Source organism: Lepidochelys kempii, chromosome 7, assembly GCF_965140265.1.
Source record: "Lepidochelys kempii isolate rLepKem1 chromosome 7, rLepKem1.hap2, whole genome shotgun sequence".
NCBI classification, from domain to species: Eukaryota; Metazoa; Chordata; order Testudines; family Cheloniidae; genus Lepidochelys; species Lepidochelys kempii.
Genome location: NC_133262.1, coordinates 82,966,581 through 82,981,188, shown reverse-complemented (window position 1 = coordinate 82,981,188; position 14,608 = coordinate 82,966,581). Strand labels below are relative to the sequence as shown.

The following is a 14,608-nucleotide window of genomic DNA, read 5'->3' as shown; positions in this document are numbered from 1 at the left end:
TTTCTATCAAAATCAATACATTTCTGTGACATGTTAGTTTCTACAAAACACCATTTTCTGAAAATGAAAACTCATTTTGTTGAAAATGTTCTGACCAGCTTTAATTGTATATGTATGAGTGTATTATTAATACACCTATCATGACTGAGAAGAGAAAACATGAATCCATTTAGGTTGGTTATACATTACTGAGATGCTGGGTGAGCCACACAGGGTCTCTGTTCAGAAGCAGTTTATGACTTATCCCTTTGCTGGCTGCATCTTGTTCATGACTGGAGCTGCGGGTGTGTTGATAATTTGAGAAGACTATCCATTAAATAGAGAACTACCTGTACGAGTTTTAGGGCAACACTCCCCACTAATGAATCACAGCTAACTTTTAAGAACCATTTTGTATCATATTCACCTGCTCTTGTTCTCCACATCTCTGAGAACTGGGGCCAACGTTTTCAAAGATAAGTGTCTGACTTTAGGCTGTTATATCCGTATTTAGGCTCCTAAATAGGTGACATGATTTTCAAAAGTGCTGAGCACCTAGCAATTCTTATTGACCTTACTGAGAAGTCAACAGGAACTGATGCGTGCTCAGTACTTTTGAAAACCATGTCACTTATTTAGGAGCCTAAATATGGTCTGGGATACTAGAATATATCATCTGAGCCTTTTCCTATTGATAACTGTCCAAAAATAGGTACTGTATATGTCATATTACTATGTAGTGCTGGTCAAAAACATTCTGATGGAACATGTCATCGAAATGTTATTAATTGAAATACAAATTTTCCATGGGAATATGTTGATTTGGACATAATTTAATTTAAAAAAAGAAAACTGAAACAAAGTGTTTAGACAAAATCAAAATGGAACTACTTTTCATTTCAAAATTTATCATACAAGGTAATGTGATATAATTAAAAGTCAAAATCAGAAGGAAACATTTCAATTGACCCAAAATGATTTTTTTCCTACAATTTCATTTAATGGGAAATTCCTAGATTTTTTGTTTTCATTGTGATTCAGAATGAAAACAAATGCCAAAATCATGGAATTTCCCTCAAAATGGAACTCCCGAACTAAAAACCTAGCTCTGAATGCCTTTGTACTTTGGGAATGTTGAGATCTGGATCCTAATCTAAATGTTGTGGCTCAGACCCATCTGCAATTAAAGTTCACAGCTGTAGCTTGGTTTTTAATACTCTAAGCTAATTCCAAACATGGGCACAGATAGGAGATTTATATGCTTTATATGGAATCTTAAACTGGAACAAATGGACACTTTTCGTCCAAGTGCCAATTTAAACATCCAAACACAAGATTTCAACATTTCAGTAAGGTTCCCACATTTGGAAATTGGGCCCTGCATGTCATTTATCTTTGTGAGTTAAGGGATGATGTCACAGTGCATGATTTGCATGGACAGGAGTGTTTTGTGACAAGTCATTCTCTAACTAGTGAAGATTAATGCTCTGCCTGGAACTCGGCTCTTTGATGTACTATTTATAGAACAGAAATATTAAAAATGTAAAAAGGATCTGTCACGCAGAATTTCAGAGGACATCCAGGCTGTCAAAAGAAATTGACAGTGACACACAACTAGTGGAAATAAACATTTAATTAATCAGCAATTTACTTTGCTACTGTAGAACTTTGTGCAGAAGAAGTGATGACCCACCAGACTCTGGAAACAGAAATACAGAACTCACCAGAGCCTTATTCACTGAGTGTGAAGAGTGGAATGTACCTAATGTACAGTACAGTTGAAATCACCTATAAGATCACTGTGATAGCATCATATGTTCCCCTGGAGTTTAAAAACAAAATTATAAACAGATAGTTAGAAATGGCTGGGAGAGCTTGAAATCTAAGAATTTATAAAGGGTGCTGGTAGAGGGCTTGCCCCTCTTCTCCCAGAGGAAAGCTCTGCAAAGTTCCCGTTGAGGAGTTTCCTCCAAATTCTTCCACTGTGGTTTGAACCCATGGAAGAAGTAGCCAGACAGGGCCCCAGACTGCATGGATCCTCTGAGATCCACTGAAACTTCAGGGCTAAGTCAACAGGGACTTTGTGTTTCTGTGCTGTGGAATTAGAATTTAGGAGTTGCTGGATTTCAATTCCATGCATAATATACTAGACCAATACTGACTACTAACAGAAAAACACATGGCTTCAGGAGACCTAAGTTCAATTCCTAGTTTAGGTCACTAATGAAAGTAATTTTACTGCTTTCATCTTCACTTTCATTTCTCCATATCACAAAACCGCTATTCAACTAAATACAAGAAGTAATTTCTGTTCCAAAAAGGTCAAGCCCAGAACATGAGGGAGTGTGGCAGATGAGACAAAGATGTATTGGCGATCTATAAACGATTTTCCCATGCTACAACTGATATTCTCTGTCCCGCATCATGAGCAGCAAAGTTACCAGTTTTTTATAAGAGAAATAACTTGGCTGCTTTTAAATTTATATCCAAAGAATTAGACAATGAATATTGATGTAACCCATTTGATATTTTAAACCCAGTAAAATGTTTGAATCTATATAAAATGTCACTACTGGAAAAGTCCTAGGTAACTATTTGGCAGCCCTGGATATGCTTTTAGTAATTCTTCAGCTGGTAAAGAAACAGACAGTACAGTGGGTCAAAACCATTTATGTGTGTGTTTGTTTATTTACAAAACATGGCTTCATTAAACAGAAATTTCAATGAGAAAATTTCCAATTTTGCTTAATTTTTTTGTAGGGATGTGAAAATAGAAAACTGATTGGGGGGGGGGGAGGGCTGTTGATTTTCATCAACTCGAAACTAATCAGTGAAAAAATGCAAATGGAAATTATACATTTTCATTTCATTTGAAAATTTTTCCCAAAAATAAGATCTATTTTTCCACTAGCTCTAGGATCCAGTCTGAGATGTCTGTAAATCCGTTGACAACAAATTGTTAAGTGGGACTGGAGTCTGTTATTACACACCTGAGAGGTGCATCCACACTAGCCAAAATCAGACCCCTGTGCAGCTGCACCCGTGATAAAAAAGGTAGAAGGGCTAGAGGTAGGCAGGGCGCAGGTCTTTTTACCACTATGTCACCCTGTCTGTTTTTTCCAAGATTAGGTTTGATATTAGGATCATGATACCATTTGTCCAAGTTACTTCTTTAAAGTCACTTAAAAATCCACATTCCTGGCTGGACTTTTCCTGTTTATACAACTAATTGGTTACAAACTTGTCCTGAGTTTTTGGAATTGCAATTCTCATGTTCTAGTTAGTGCCCTGTGTGTTTGCAGCTACAGGCTGTAAGTTCTACTTGTGGTCCTGTTTGTCTGTGGTTATCTGGCAACTACTGTGCTTATATTGATGGGACCACTCATCACTATGTGCCGTGGTAGCTGTGAGCAGAAGGGAAGATGTTGTATCTGGGAGTGGGCAAATAGAACAAAAAGTCTATCTGAAATACATGTTGGAAATAGCAAATAAAGCTAGCAGTGAGTTTCCTTGAAGGTGATATAGATGGCAGCGTCCTGCTAACTTCCGTTCTTATAAGGCCTTATCCAAATCCAGTTGAAGTTAATAGGAGTCTTTAAAACCCTTCTTCCATTCCAAGTGAGTGCCAGGTTGGTACGTGTCCTAGCTTGGGGGAAACAGGGAGCGGTACTTGGGATGGGGTAAATTAAAGCAGTGTTTCCCAAACCATGGGTCCTGACCTACAAGTGGGTTGCGGAAAGGGTCTAGATGGGTCGTCATGTACGGTGATTAACCCATCACTGGCCTCTGGTCTAGGCAAACATACACTTCTCCTGCCCCAGTGCTGAGAGGAGGCCCCGGAGAGGGTATGGAGGGTTGGCGAGTGAGCCCACTACTCAGCAGTGACTCCTGTCCCATGGGGCTGGACCTAGCTCCCTGTTCCAGGCACTGGGACCTGGCACATAGGGCTGCACCACCACTCAGGGTTGGCCCAGCTGTCACTCCAGGAGGGGTGGCCGGACCATACCTTAGAGGTGCTGCACCCTCATGCGCCAGGTCACAATGCCACACACTCAAATTTGGCTTCACCTCTCCTCTGTCATGAGTGAGTGAGTACGGGTAAGTGCGGGGCAGACTCACTCTCCAACCCCACACCACGCCCCTGGGCGTCCCCTCCACACTGGGCCGGGATTAGGGCTGTGGTGTCAGGGGAAGGTGCATATATGTAATGTTGGGTCACAAAAAAAAAAAAAAAAAGCCAAATGCAGCTGATCGGTCACCTTAGTCAAACATTTGGGAAGCACTGGATTAGAGTTCTTGAGCAGCTGCAGTTGTTTTGGTTCATGAGGGGGGTAAAATCATTTCCTGTTCTACCCCCAGCTGCTAAAGGAAACGGATTCTAGAGAATCCATTATAGCCAATCAGAAGAGTGCAAAGACTAGTAGCGTTGCTAATAGCTCTTGTGATTTTATCTCAAGTCTCATGGTATTTGGTGTTCTTATAGCCCCACCTCCTGGAGCATGTTACCTGAGCATGTAAGGCTCTCACATTCATTTTTTAGAAAGGTTTCTAGCCCCCTTGGTTACAAAGAAAAGCCTTCAATAGTGAGCTCTACAAACTCAAAAACCAAAAGGCAAATAAGTAGAAACCAAAACTTATTTTGTAAAATGTCATGATTTTAAGCCAATCTCATGATTTTGGGACCTTTCTCATGATTTTTGAATGTAGGGGATTGGCAATGCCGAGATGGAGAGCCAGTGGAAGGTAGCACATAGTACTAAAGGCACCGCAGCTTGGCACTAGCTGACTGTTAGATAGCAAGAATCATGAAATTTAGTTCCCTGAACCACTTAAATGAAGTGAGAGGAAAATCTTCAGATGGAAACAGAGAAGGAAAATATACCACAAGTTCCCCTGCTGAGCACCTTCCCCAAGGCTGAGAAAATTAGAAGTCTATACCAACACATAGAAAAGAACATTGATCCCTTCTCCCCTCCTCCAACCCGGCCCCCAAATCTCTTTAAAGAGGTGACAAATGGGCTCCTTGACATTGGATACACAGTTGAGTTGTATTTTGTACAGGTGCAGAGTGGCAGTAAAGTCAACTCTCTGTTTCCTGGGGGTTTTCAGGATGGTGATTGTTTTTAAATGATGTAAAATGATGAATTCCCAACTCTGGAAGTTCACCACTTCTTCATGTATTGTGAGCAGGCAGCCCCGAGAGCACCCCATGCTCCATCCCACTGAGCTTTTGGCAAGAAGAGACAAGGCCACATGTTCACAAGCCTGGGGAAATGCTTCGCTTGCCTCTTTTCAAATCACTGCCTCGGCTTTCAATGCCAACTGTACAGTTTATTTGCACTTGTTATTTGATTTTTCTCATGCCCCATAAATACAGAGGAATTCTAGCCTGCAGCCAAAGTTTTCTCGGAAACATCCATATCAGTCCTAGTCGGCACAGACTTTTTCAGGAAAAGACATAGAATCCATTCCTGGCTGGCAGAAAACTCCAGCCCAGTATTTACTACATGTGACCCTAGTGAGAAGTTTTGACAGTAGCTAATGAAGTCTGAGTCAGCCTGGCTCTGTACAGGACTGCCCACCAGTCTGTTAATTCTATTGGACTGAAGGGAGGAACAACACTAAGTATGAGAGTTAGGTAAAAAAAAATCATGAGATTTGATTAAAAAACATGAGATTTTAAAAAATGATACCGTTTTGGGTTCTTTTTATTTGCCTTCTGGTTCCGGACTCTCTCGAACTTTTCTCTGCAACTACGACAGTTAGAAACTTACATTTAAAAAAATGAAAACTGAGATTCTCATGTAATGCCCTGACTCCAGGAGCTGTGGCTTTACAAAGACGACAAATATCACAAGATTTAAAGAAATGTGAGAGTGGGCAGCACTGGAACAACCTGAACTGGAGGTAGATGCCCACATGGAATAGCTTGTGGATGCAGCACCTGGGAAGAAGAGGAAATTGCAATGGATGAGAGTGGCTTTCTGTTGTGCTGGATGTGTTTCTCCAGTTGATCCCCCACTCTCCATGGGAAGCAGGAATGGGCCCTTCACCTGGGTGTAAGCAGCACAAATGTTGTCTGCGTGAGTGAGAGTCTTGCTAGAGCACTTATGTATTTAGACACCAATTCTCTGTTGCTCCATTCCTGCACTTCACAGAGGAATGGGGTGTGTTTGGGGGAGGGGGACATGTGGCTGCCAACCTCCTTCCCATCACCATGTTTTCAGGGAAGCTGGAAATCTTTCATGCCCCTGGTGCAAGCTAGAACTTACACTATGACTGCACTGGCTGCCCCCAGGCAAGAACACCTGGACCAACCCCAGGCAAGAACAGCCAGAGTCCAGCATGGTCCAACCACTCCCTCTCCTTCCCTTTTCCCCTGCCTGCCCTGGCACACCTTTTACTCCTTGTGGGGACGGCAGTGTAGAGCTACTCTGGCAGATATAAGCTAGCTGAGAAACCCCCTAACAAAGGACTAGTCCCAGGGTGCCATCGGTATCCCCTTTATGCCACCAGAGCACAGATGAGAATTGGGCCCTTAGTCTTCCCAACATGCTGCCCCCATAAAGGTATGTGGTGGTAACGCAGCCTGAACACGCACAGGCAAACAGAAAACGACACACAATCACAATCCACTCTCAAGTATACGCTCACCCATATAAACACCTCACAACTCGCCCATTTGCAACACACTTGCATACACGCACCACACAAAACTGCATATTCACCATAAACACACAAACACATGCAGTAACAGTTCTCGTACATACATTGACTTTACATCCACACACAGAGAACACACAGTCACATGCATGTGAATCACAGCCCAATATATGTACATACACACTCACAAAATCCCCAGTCCACAAATACAGGTGTCCCCCCACCCTCACCCCCTGACACAATTGAAAGGAGGATGCCGGGCTGCTTCACTATATGTCCTTCTCCTTACCCCAGCAGTTCCCCCCTCCCCCAATTAGGATGGATTCCACAGCTTTGGAAGTCTGGGGATTTTTTAAAAAACATTATTTCGTGCTGAATTCTATGAAACTGGCAGCTGTAAAACTCATTAAGGTCAAAACATTGAGGGAGAGTGTAGTTCGTCCGGGAGGATGTGGCCGTAAGAGGCCTGACGCTCTGAAAGAGAAGGGGATGAATATGCTTCCTTGCTCACCCTTCCACTAAAGCGATCTCCCAGCCCCTTACTCTCATATTCCACCAGTTTCTGTCTCCCTCTCTTGCTTTTCCCATTCTTGTTCTCCCTCCCTTTAATCTCCTTTCTCAGTCTCCCTTTCTCCTCTATGCTTTTGCTCTGTCTCTTTCCTTCTTATCTCTTGACATTCTTCCTGGGGACTTGTGTTGCTAGAGTGTTGAACTAGCTATTAGCAGAGAAAACATATAGTTTACTGGGTTTGATTCTCTTCTCATGGACATGGGTGTCAATCAGGAGTAACTCCATTGAAGTAGATGCAGTTATAACAGTGTAAATCTGGTGTGACAGGAGAATCAGACTCATTTTCTCTTAGAGAACCTAACTTCTTTCATTGAGTTCTGTTATAATTTTGAAGCTTTCGCAAGGCAATGTCCTAGCAGTGCTGTCTTCTATGCCAGCTTCCTTACACCAGTGTCCTATCAATACCAGCAGGGACTCCAGCGATAGGGGCTTCCTTCATATTCCCATTCTCCCAGGGTCAGCTGGGAATTGAACAGTGTGTGAGCCTCTTTGTGGCAATGCCCCACATAGGTCAGTAGGACTTTAGCAATGTGATCTACTTCACAGAAGTGCATTACTAGCCGTGTGGGCTTGTAGGGTAGTGCCCTGTCAATCCCAGCTAGGAGTTCAGCTGTGTGAGCTTCCCCACTGCAGTACCATACCAATGTTAGCTATTAAAGAGCTCATCTGCAAGCTAATCAGGCTGTCAAAGAACCATCCACAGATATCAAGCACGCAGAGTCATTACATGTAGTACAGCGATATTTTATCCAGAACCCCCCATTATTTTAACCTGAGCCAAAAGTCCTATCTCAGAGTATGATGAGATCATGGTAGAGTCACAGTGCTGCTCTTATTCATTGTTTGCTGATGTTCTAGGGTAATGCAGCTCTCAATGGCCATTAAAACAGCGTAGTTTTATTGCTTTGTTCCTTGACTAGTTTCCTAATATTGCAATATGTGAATGAAATAATGAAACACAATGGGCTGCAGAAACTAGCTCCGTTTTTTAAAAGCCGTCCTTTCCCTACCCCACATTTATACGAATCTGTAATACTAATGACTTGAGCAAAAGCTGGAGTGGTTTGCACAGTGAAAGAGAAAAAAAAGACCTAGCTTACCCCCCCTTCTCCCCCCCATCCCCCCCGATCTCTCTGGGTATCACAGAACATCCTCCCTTATCATTTGAATCAGTGCACACCAAAGTTCGGCATCTTTGACCAGTTTGGACAAGTGAGCACCAATCTAACTTCTAGCACTTGTCAGAACCACAGCAAAACCCACAAGCTGTACAGGGTTGTAAAAGTTGGCCATCAACAACAATTGAGACGAACAAATGCACTGTATTAACAGGAGTGTCCTATGTAAGACTGTCACGCTCTACTGGGCACTGGTGAGGCCTCAGCTGGAGTACTGTGTTAAATTCTTGGCACCACACTTTAGGAAAGATGTGGACATATTAGAAAGAGTCCAGAGGAGAGCTACAAAATGATAAAAGGCTTAGAAAACCTGAGCTATGAAGAAGGTTAAAAAAACTTGGCATGTTTAGTCATGAGAAAAGAAGACTGAAAGAGGACCTGATAACAGTCATATATGTTAAGGACTGCTTTAAAGAGGATAGTGATATATTATTCTGCATGTCCACTAAAGGTAGGACAAGAAATAATGGGCTTAATCTGAAACAAAGGAGATTGAAGATAGATATTAGGAAAAACGTTCTAACTATAAGGATTGTTAAACTCTGTAATTGGCTTCCAAGGGAGGTTGTGGAATCTCCGTCACTGGAAGTTTTTAAGAACCAGTTGGACAAACACCTGTCAGGGGTGGTCTAGGTAGACTTGGTCCTGCCTCAGTGCAGGGGACTGGATTAGATGACTCTCAAAGGTCCCTTCCAGCCCTACATTTCTGTGATTGTATGATTAGAAACATGAAGTGGCTACATTACAATGATGAAATGGGAGATCTTTCAGGGTTGGAGGGCTTTATCTCTGAGCTTGAAGATGCACAATATGACTCATCTATCTATTGGTCTGTCTGTCTAAGATTTTTTGATAGTAGCTATCACTGTAGTATCTAAGAATCTGATCCACAGCCCCATGGACGCCACAGACAGACTCTGATTGACTTCAGTAATGTTTGGATCAGGCCCTAAGCGCTTAAGCCAGTGAAGAGTTCAGGAGTATGAACTTCTGTTAATACCTCAAAGGACTCTAGCAATATTTGTTTTTCTATTTTTCAAACTACTGTAAAAGTAGTTTGGATTGAAATAAATGGGAATTTCTTCCAAACTGCTTTGAAACAAGCATCAAGGAATCAGCTCATCATATTATTTACCTGTCTCTGCCTGCTGCTTTTCCCAGTTTACCTGTCACAATATGGGTACCTTTGCTACTATCAGCAGGCTGTTCCCAGGCATGTTCGGTTCAGCTGGTGATGCATTTTTCTATTTGTTTTAAACTGTGTTAATGTGATATTTAAATCTGGTCTCTGAATTGCACCTTGTGTACCTACCCCTAGTGGTATTCTGTCATCTCCTATGAATCCAAAACCCCTCGTTACCAGACTGAAGCTAAAAACTGGTGCTATAAAGGGGCCCTTTCTTGGGGAAAAGAAACAAAACCCTCTAATTTTAAAACCGTGAAAGCTCAGATAAAACATAGACTTTGTCAGATAGAAGCAAAATCTGAGCTGCTTATAAAGAAGGAGGGCTAAAGGGGAGCTATCTGAGGGGATTCACATCTGAATGAGTTAACAGGCACTCGGTTGTATCATTTGCTTAGAAAATTCTTTAAGCAAAATAGAAAAAGCTAAAATATATATTTATATGAAAATGAAAGCACACAGACCTCATCAAGCAGTTGGTCAACTCTTCCCAAAATAGCTGTCTCCATTTGGTCTGCAGAGAGCCAGGCAGGGAGCTGAATGCATCTGTCTGCTTCCAAATGTGAAACCCTGGATTGCAGGTCTGATGTCCTAAAGTATAGCAGGAGGCTCAACACCAGAGCAATCAAAGACACCCCAGGAAGCCCAGAGCCCAGCAGTAGAGGAAACCTGCAGCATCTTTCTCCATTCCCTGTCCTGGGGGGAGCAATGCACCCCCTGTCAAAGGCACCATTGCTAGCACCTTTCCAGCCCTTCTCCTCCAACATTCCCTCCCTGTCCTGAGAAACAATAAATAAATAAATAGAATAAATAAAGTTTCAATCCCACTCCAAGAAGAACAATCCAGAATTCATGGAAGAGCAGCGTCCGAGGGAATCCCAATGCCACTGAATAATAGAAATTATAACAACAATAATAACAAAATTGTATGGATAAAAAGAGGGGAAAAGTTATTTAAAAAAAAGAAAGGCTCCAACTCCAGAAAAGTTTTGGGGAAAATAATCAGATCAGTTTATGTCTTTCAGTCTTTTTTGTTTGTTGTTCTTTTCCTCTCCCTCTAGGTTTGTCAGTTTCAGTTCCTTAGCAGAGTGGTTAAGAGATTGCACATGAAAGTCCCCATTAGAGAGAGGTAATTCTCAACTGCTTTGGAGTTGCACTGTGGCTGATCCTGGCTTCTCTGTAACATGACACACTCTGTCTGAACTACACGGATCGGATGAGCAAGCTGTACTGCTTCCCAAAGTAACCTCCTCTGCTCTCCCTCTCTCTCTTTCTCTGTGCAATGATTTATTTATTTATGCAAAGTTTCTGGGTGGGATCAGACCTTGCGACGCCCCCATCCCCATCAGTCCCCAAAGCACCTCTCATCAGCTACCCCTTCCCTTTGAAGTGACACTCACTGCAGTTATTTATAGTATCAGGAAAGAGATTGTAAAGCAGAGACAAGACTCACACTTCTTCCCTTGTCTCACACCATGGTGTTTTTCTAACTTCCTTCAGAAGGGACTTGTGTGATACTGCCACAAATGGGTCCTGGTTTCTGGACAGATCTGGTGTTTTGAACTTGTCTGGGACGGCAGTAACTGGGAGCAGAACTTCACACTGCTTTCAGATTGTTCTGCAGTGAATCTTCCACTGGCTTCTTTCTTGGATGGAGGCAAATCTGGCTCAGTAACTAGGACATGTAGGTTAATTTGGCGCAGGTGTTTCAGAAGAGCAGCTCGCTGATGTGGGACAGAAGGGAAATAGCCAAAACTCTGAACAAGGTCCACAAAAGCCACATAAGATCTAACATTCAGCATGCAGCTGAACTGAATGGGCTCTATCCTTTCAGCAGCCTCTACTGGCATATAGAGCCCAGATATCTTCAATCAAAACTATGTTATGGCTCAAAATGGAGGAGCTGGAGACTGTTGGGAGAGAAGGGGATCACTGCTTGGGAGGATCTCTTAAATGCTCATATTTCAGTCTGCAGGCAGAATACCTTGTTTTCTGATCATGTTAGGTTTATAACCTAATCGTGCTTGGTCAAGGTCAGGTGTTGGACAGGACGCCTTCCCTGACACACTCTGGTGCTGCAGGAAGTGAGGCTGATGATTCAGTACATATTGTTCTCCTCTCCAAGCATAGGGCTAGGGGGCACCGGGCTGCTCAAAGTACTATTTTTTCAAACAGATGTAAAAAATTAGTCTCTTATCACTTGCGGTCATTACAGATCCTGTGTCACTTTCTGTTGAAGTAAAAATATGGGTCCTGGCCAAATTCCAGCTGAGGTAATTACATTCTGTCTGCCTATGTTCCCTTTGCAATTCCCACTAGGTTCTGTATTATTCATTTTGCTATCTAAAATGTAATATCATTTTATTATTTTATTATTTTATTATTTATTATTTATTATCATCTATTAGTTACATACCATGTTGCTTAGGACCCCCAGTCAAGGACCAGGACCCCATTGTGGTATGTATTGTACTAACACAGAACAAAAGATGGCCCCTGCCCCGAGGAGCTTACAATTTAAGTATAAGACAAGAGACAACAGATGGATACAGACAGACAGGGAAGGGAAAGGAAACAATGAGACAACAGTGGCCACCATGATGGGCAGTGGTCTCAGTGCACCAGCAGCCTTCATGGTTATACAGGTGCTATGTTCCACTGGGGAGATGGCAGCATTTCAGTGGTGGGTGAATTGGTCTCAGTATCTCTTACTTAACTCACATGGGTTTTAATTAACAGCCAGGTCTATATCAGATTTTGCAGGCACAGAGTGTAGCAGAGGTCTGTGGTGACAGCAACTCTGCTAAGGGAGGAGGTTACAGTGGAAAGTGGCCACAAACTTCTTTGCACTGGGGAAACAGGCAGGGGAATGTAGAAGACCAGTGTAGCCCCATTGTAGGCTGTACTAGCTGGGGAAAGGGGGTGTCCAGGCAGCCTGGCAGTACACTGACTGAACACCTCCTTGCAGCGATTCCTGCTCACAGGATTCCCATGGAGCCCCCAGTGGGAGTGAAAAAGGATCCTTTCCATAGCAAGCATCCCCAAGAGGACCCTACTAGTGGAGACACCAACAGCTCTCCATTAGAATTTATTCCCCAGGAAGTGCAAAGAGGGTCATTAGCTCTGGAGCATCTTGAGTGTACTTTGCCTAGTGTTGGTTAAGTGATTTGAGACCACGGGTTAGAAAGGGGCTATCGATAGACATGCCAAGTACCTCAATCAGTGCAGTTTCTCCTTTCTTTGCACTAAGCATTCCATAAAACAGGATTTCAGCTTCTTGGTTTCCCTTCCCCATGCACCTCCCCCTGTTTGGAGAAGATTTACAGAATGGTTACTTTGTCTGGAGAAGGGATGAGAGCTGTGTAGTGGGCTGGGTAACAGGAATAAAGAGGGTGTAGCCATCACTTCTATAGAACTCAAGAGAAATTGACACTTGTTCCCATGGAAACCTGTGAGAAATGGAAACTCAGTTCAATAGCTTCTCAAGATAACATGTGCTGAAATTTAGCACCCAGATTAAAGGTCTCAGGTCTGTAGGACCAGATATGGGTGTTCTAGAGAGAGAAAACAAGTAAGAGATATTAAATGAGCACCAACTCTACCCATTCTTAGCACTAATTGATGGTTTATATGGTTAATTGGCAGTGGTGATTGCTAGATATCTGCCCCAGCCATTGAAAGGTATGTGCCTGCAGGTTTGGTGGAACAATACCCTTGTACTATATGAGGTACATTCGTGTCTATGGGATGGCTCCTTTTCTCTGCCCTTATACATTAGTAGAGGAAATTTTGACACTGGCAGAAGCCATCCGCACTCCATGGTTCTTTTAACTACTCTTGCTGAGTCTTCTCCCACAGGACAGGGGGGAGGGATAGCTCAGTGGTTTGAGCATTGGCCTGCTAAACCCAGGGTTGTGAGTTCAATCCTTGAGGGGGCCATTTAGGGATTGGGGCAAAAATCGGGGATTGGTCCTGCTTTGAGCAGGGGGTTGGACTAGATGACCTCCTGAGGTCCCTTCCAACCCTGATATTCTATGATTCTATGACTGTAATTAGTTCTACAGAGCTAAATGAACAGCCACTCTGCTCACTCAGGAGCATCCCCAAGTCCTGGATAAAGCTCTCAGGATGAGCACAGCCAGGTGAAGGATACCTGAGAAGGTAAGAAATACCTTGCAGGCTTATCTGGCATTTCAGGGCACCCTACAGCAACCACCAGTTCACCTCTCTCAGAAGTACTGTTTCAGGTTATCTGCTGACTTAGGAAGACAGCACTGCATCTGTTAACCTTGAAAACAGGATCCAAATGTAATCTTCCCAACTATGAGGGCTTGAAATGTAACCTAGCTTTGGCATGTTCTGCACATTGAGGAAAATAAATCCCATGCAGTATCTCACCCCAAGGGGTGGTGTCCCCTCTGTCCCTTCATCTGCCCTCAGCCTGTCCTTTGGTCTGTCTGTTTCTGTCTCTCACTCATACACAGCAACAAAGCAATGTGAGGCTACAGTGATGTGTGATCATTAAATCAGAAGCTGTGAACCGACCTCTTAAGTCAAGTTCCCCCGTGACTATTTCCCTGTCATTTACACATTTTAAATGAACATTTTGCATGCAGTCTGTGCTTGGAATTATTGGCAGAGAAAACTCATATTCATCTCCATCCTGATCTCCGGTTCGGAGAGTTTGAAGAAATAGACCTGTGGGAGCAGGTTAAAGAGAGAGAGAACTGTTCCCTCTCAGTCAAACAAACCCTCTGAGGGCCCAGTAGCACACAGTGCTGATTCTTTGAATAGCCACATCCCTTTCACAGCCACTTATTTTCCAAAATGAGATTTTAGCGTCTGCTAGGCAGGAAACCCTTTCTTAAAAATTTCTTTTAACAGGTTTCTTGTCTTTTAACAGCTCAAATTAATGTTGTTTCTTTGGATAAATGGAAAACATTCTCTGTCCTCTGATGGTTATATTCTTTCAACAGTTTCTCATATAAAAGAGTTGATGTTGCATAATCTGAGAGTTTAGTACACAGAGAAAGT

The 14,608-nt window shown here is 42.8% G+C and overlaps 1 protein-coding gene across 1 annotated transcript in view; it reads right to left on the bottom strand.

Annotated features, from left to right (window-relative positions):
- The window catches only part of COL13A1 (collagen type XIII alpha 1 chain), a 152,750-nt gene extending 141,920 nt beyond the window's left edge, over window positions 1-10,830 (bottom strand). Inside the window, exon 1 of the mRNA XM_073353524.1 lies at window positions 10,039-10,830. Within this exon, the coding sequence (XP_073209625.1) occupies window positions 10,039-10,341 (303 nt within the window). The 5' untranslated portion in view covers window positions 10,342-10,830. The remainder of the gene's footprint in view (window positions 1-10,038) is intronic.
- Between the last annotated feature and the right edge of the window lie 3,778 nt (window positions 10,831-14,608).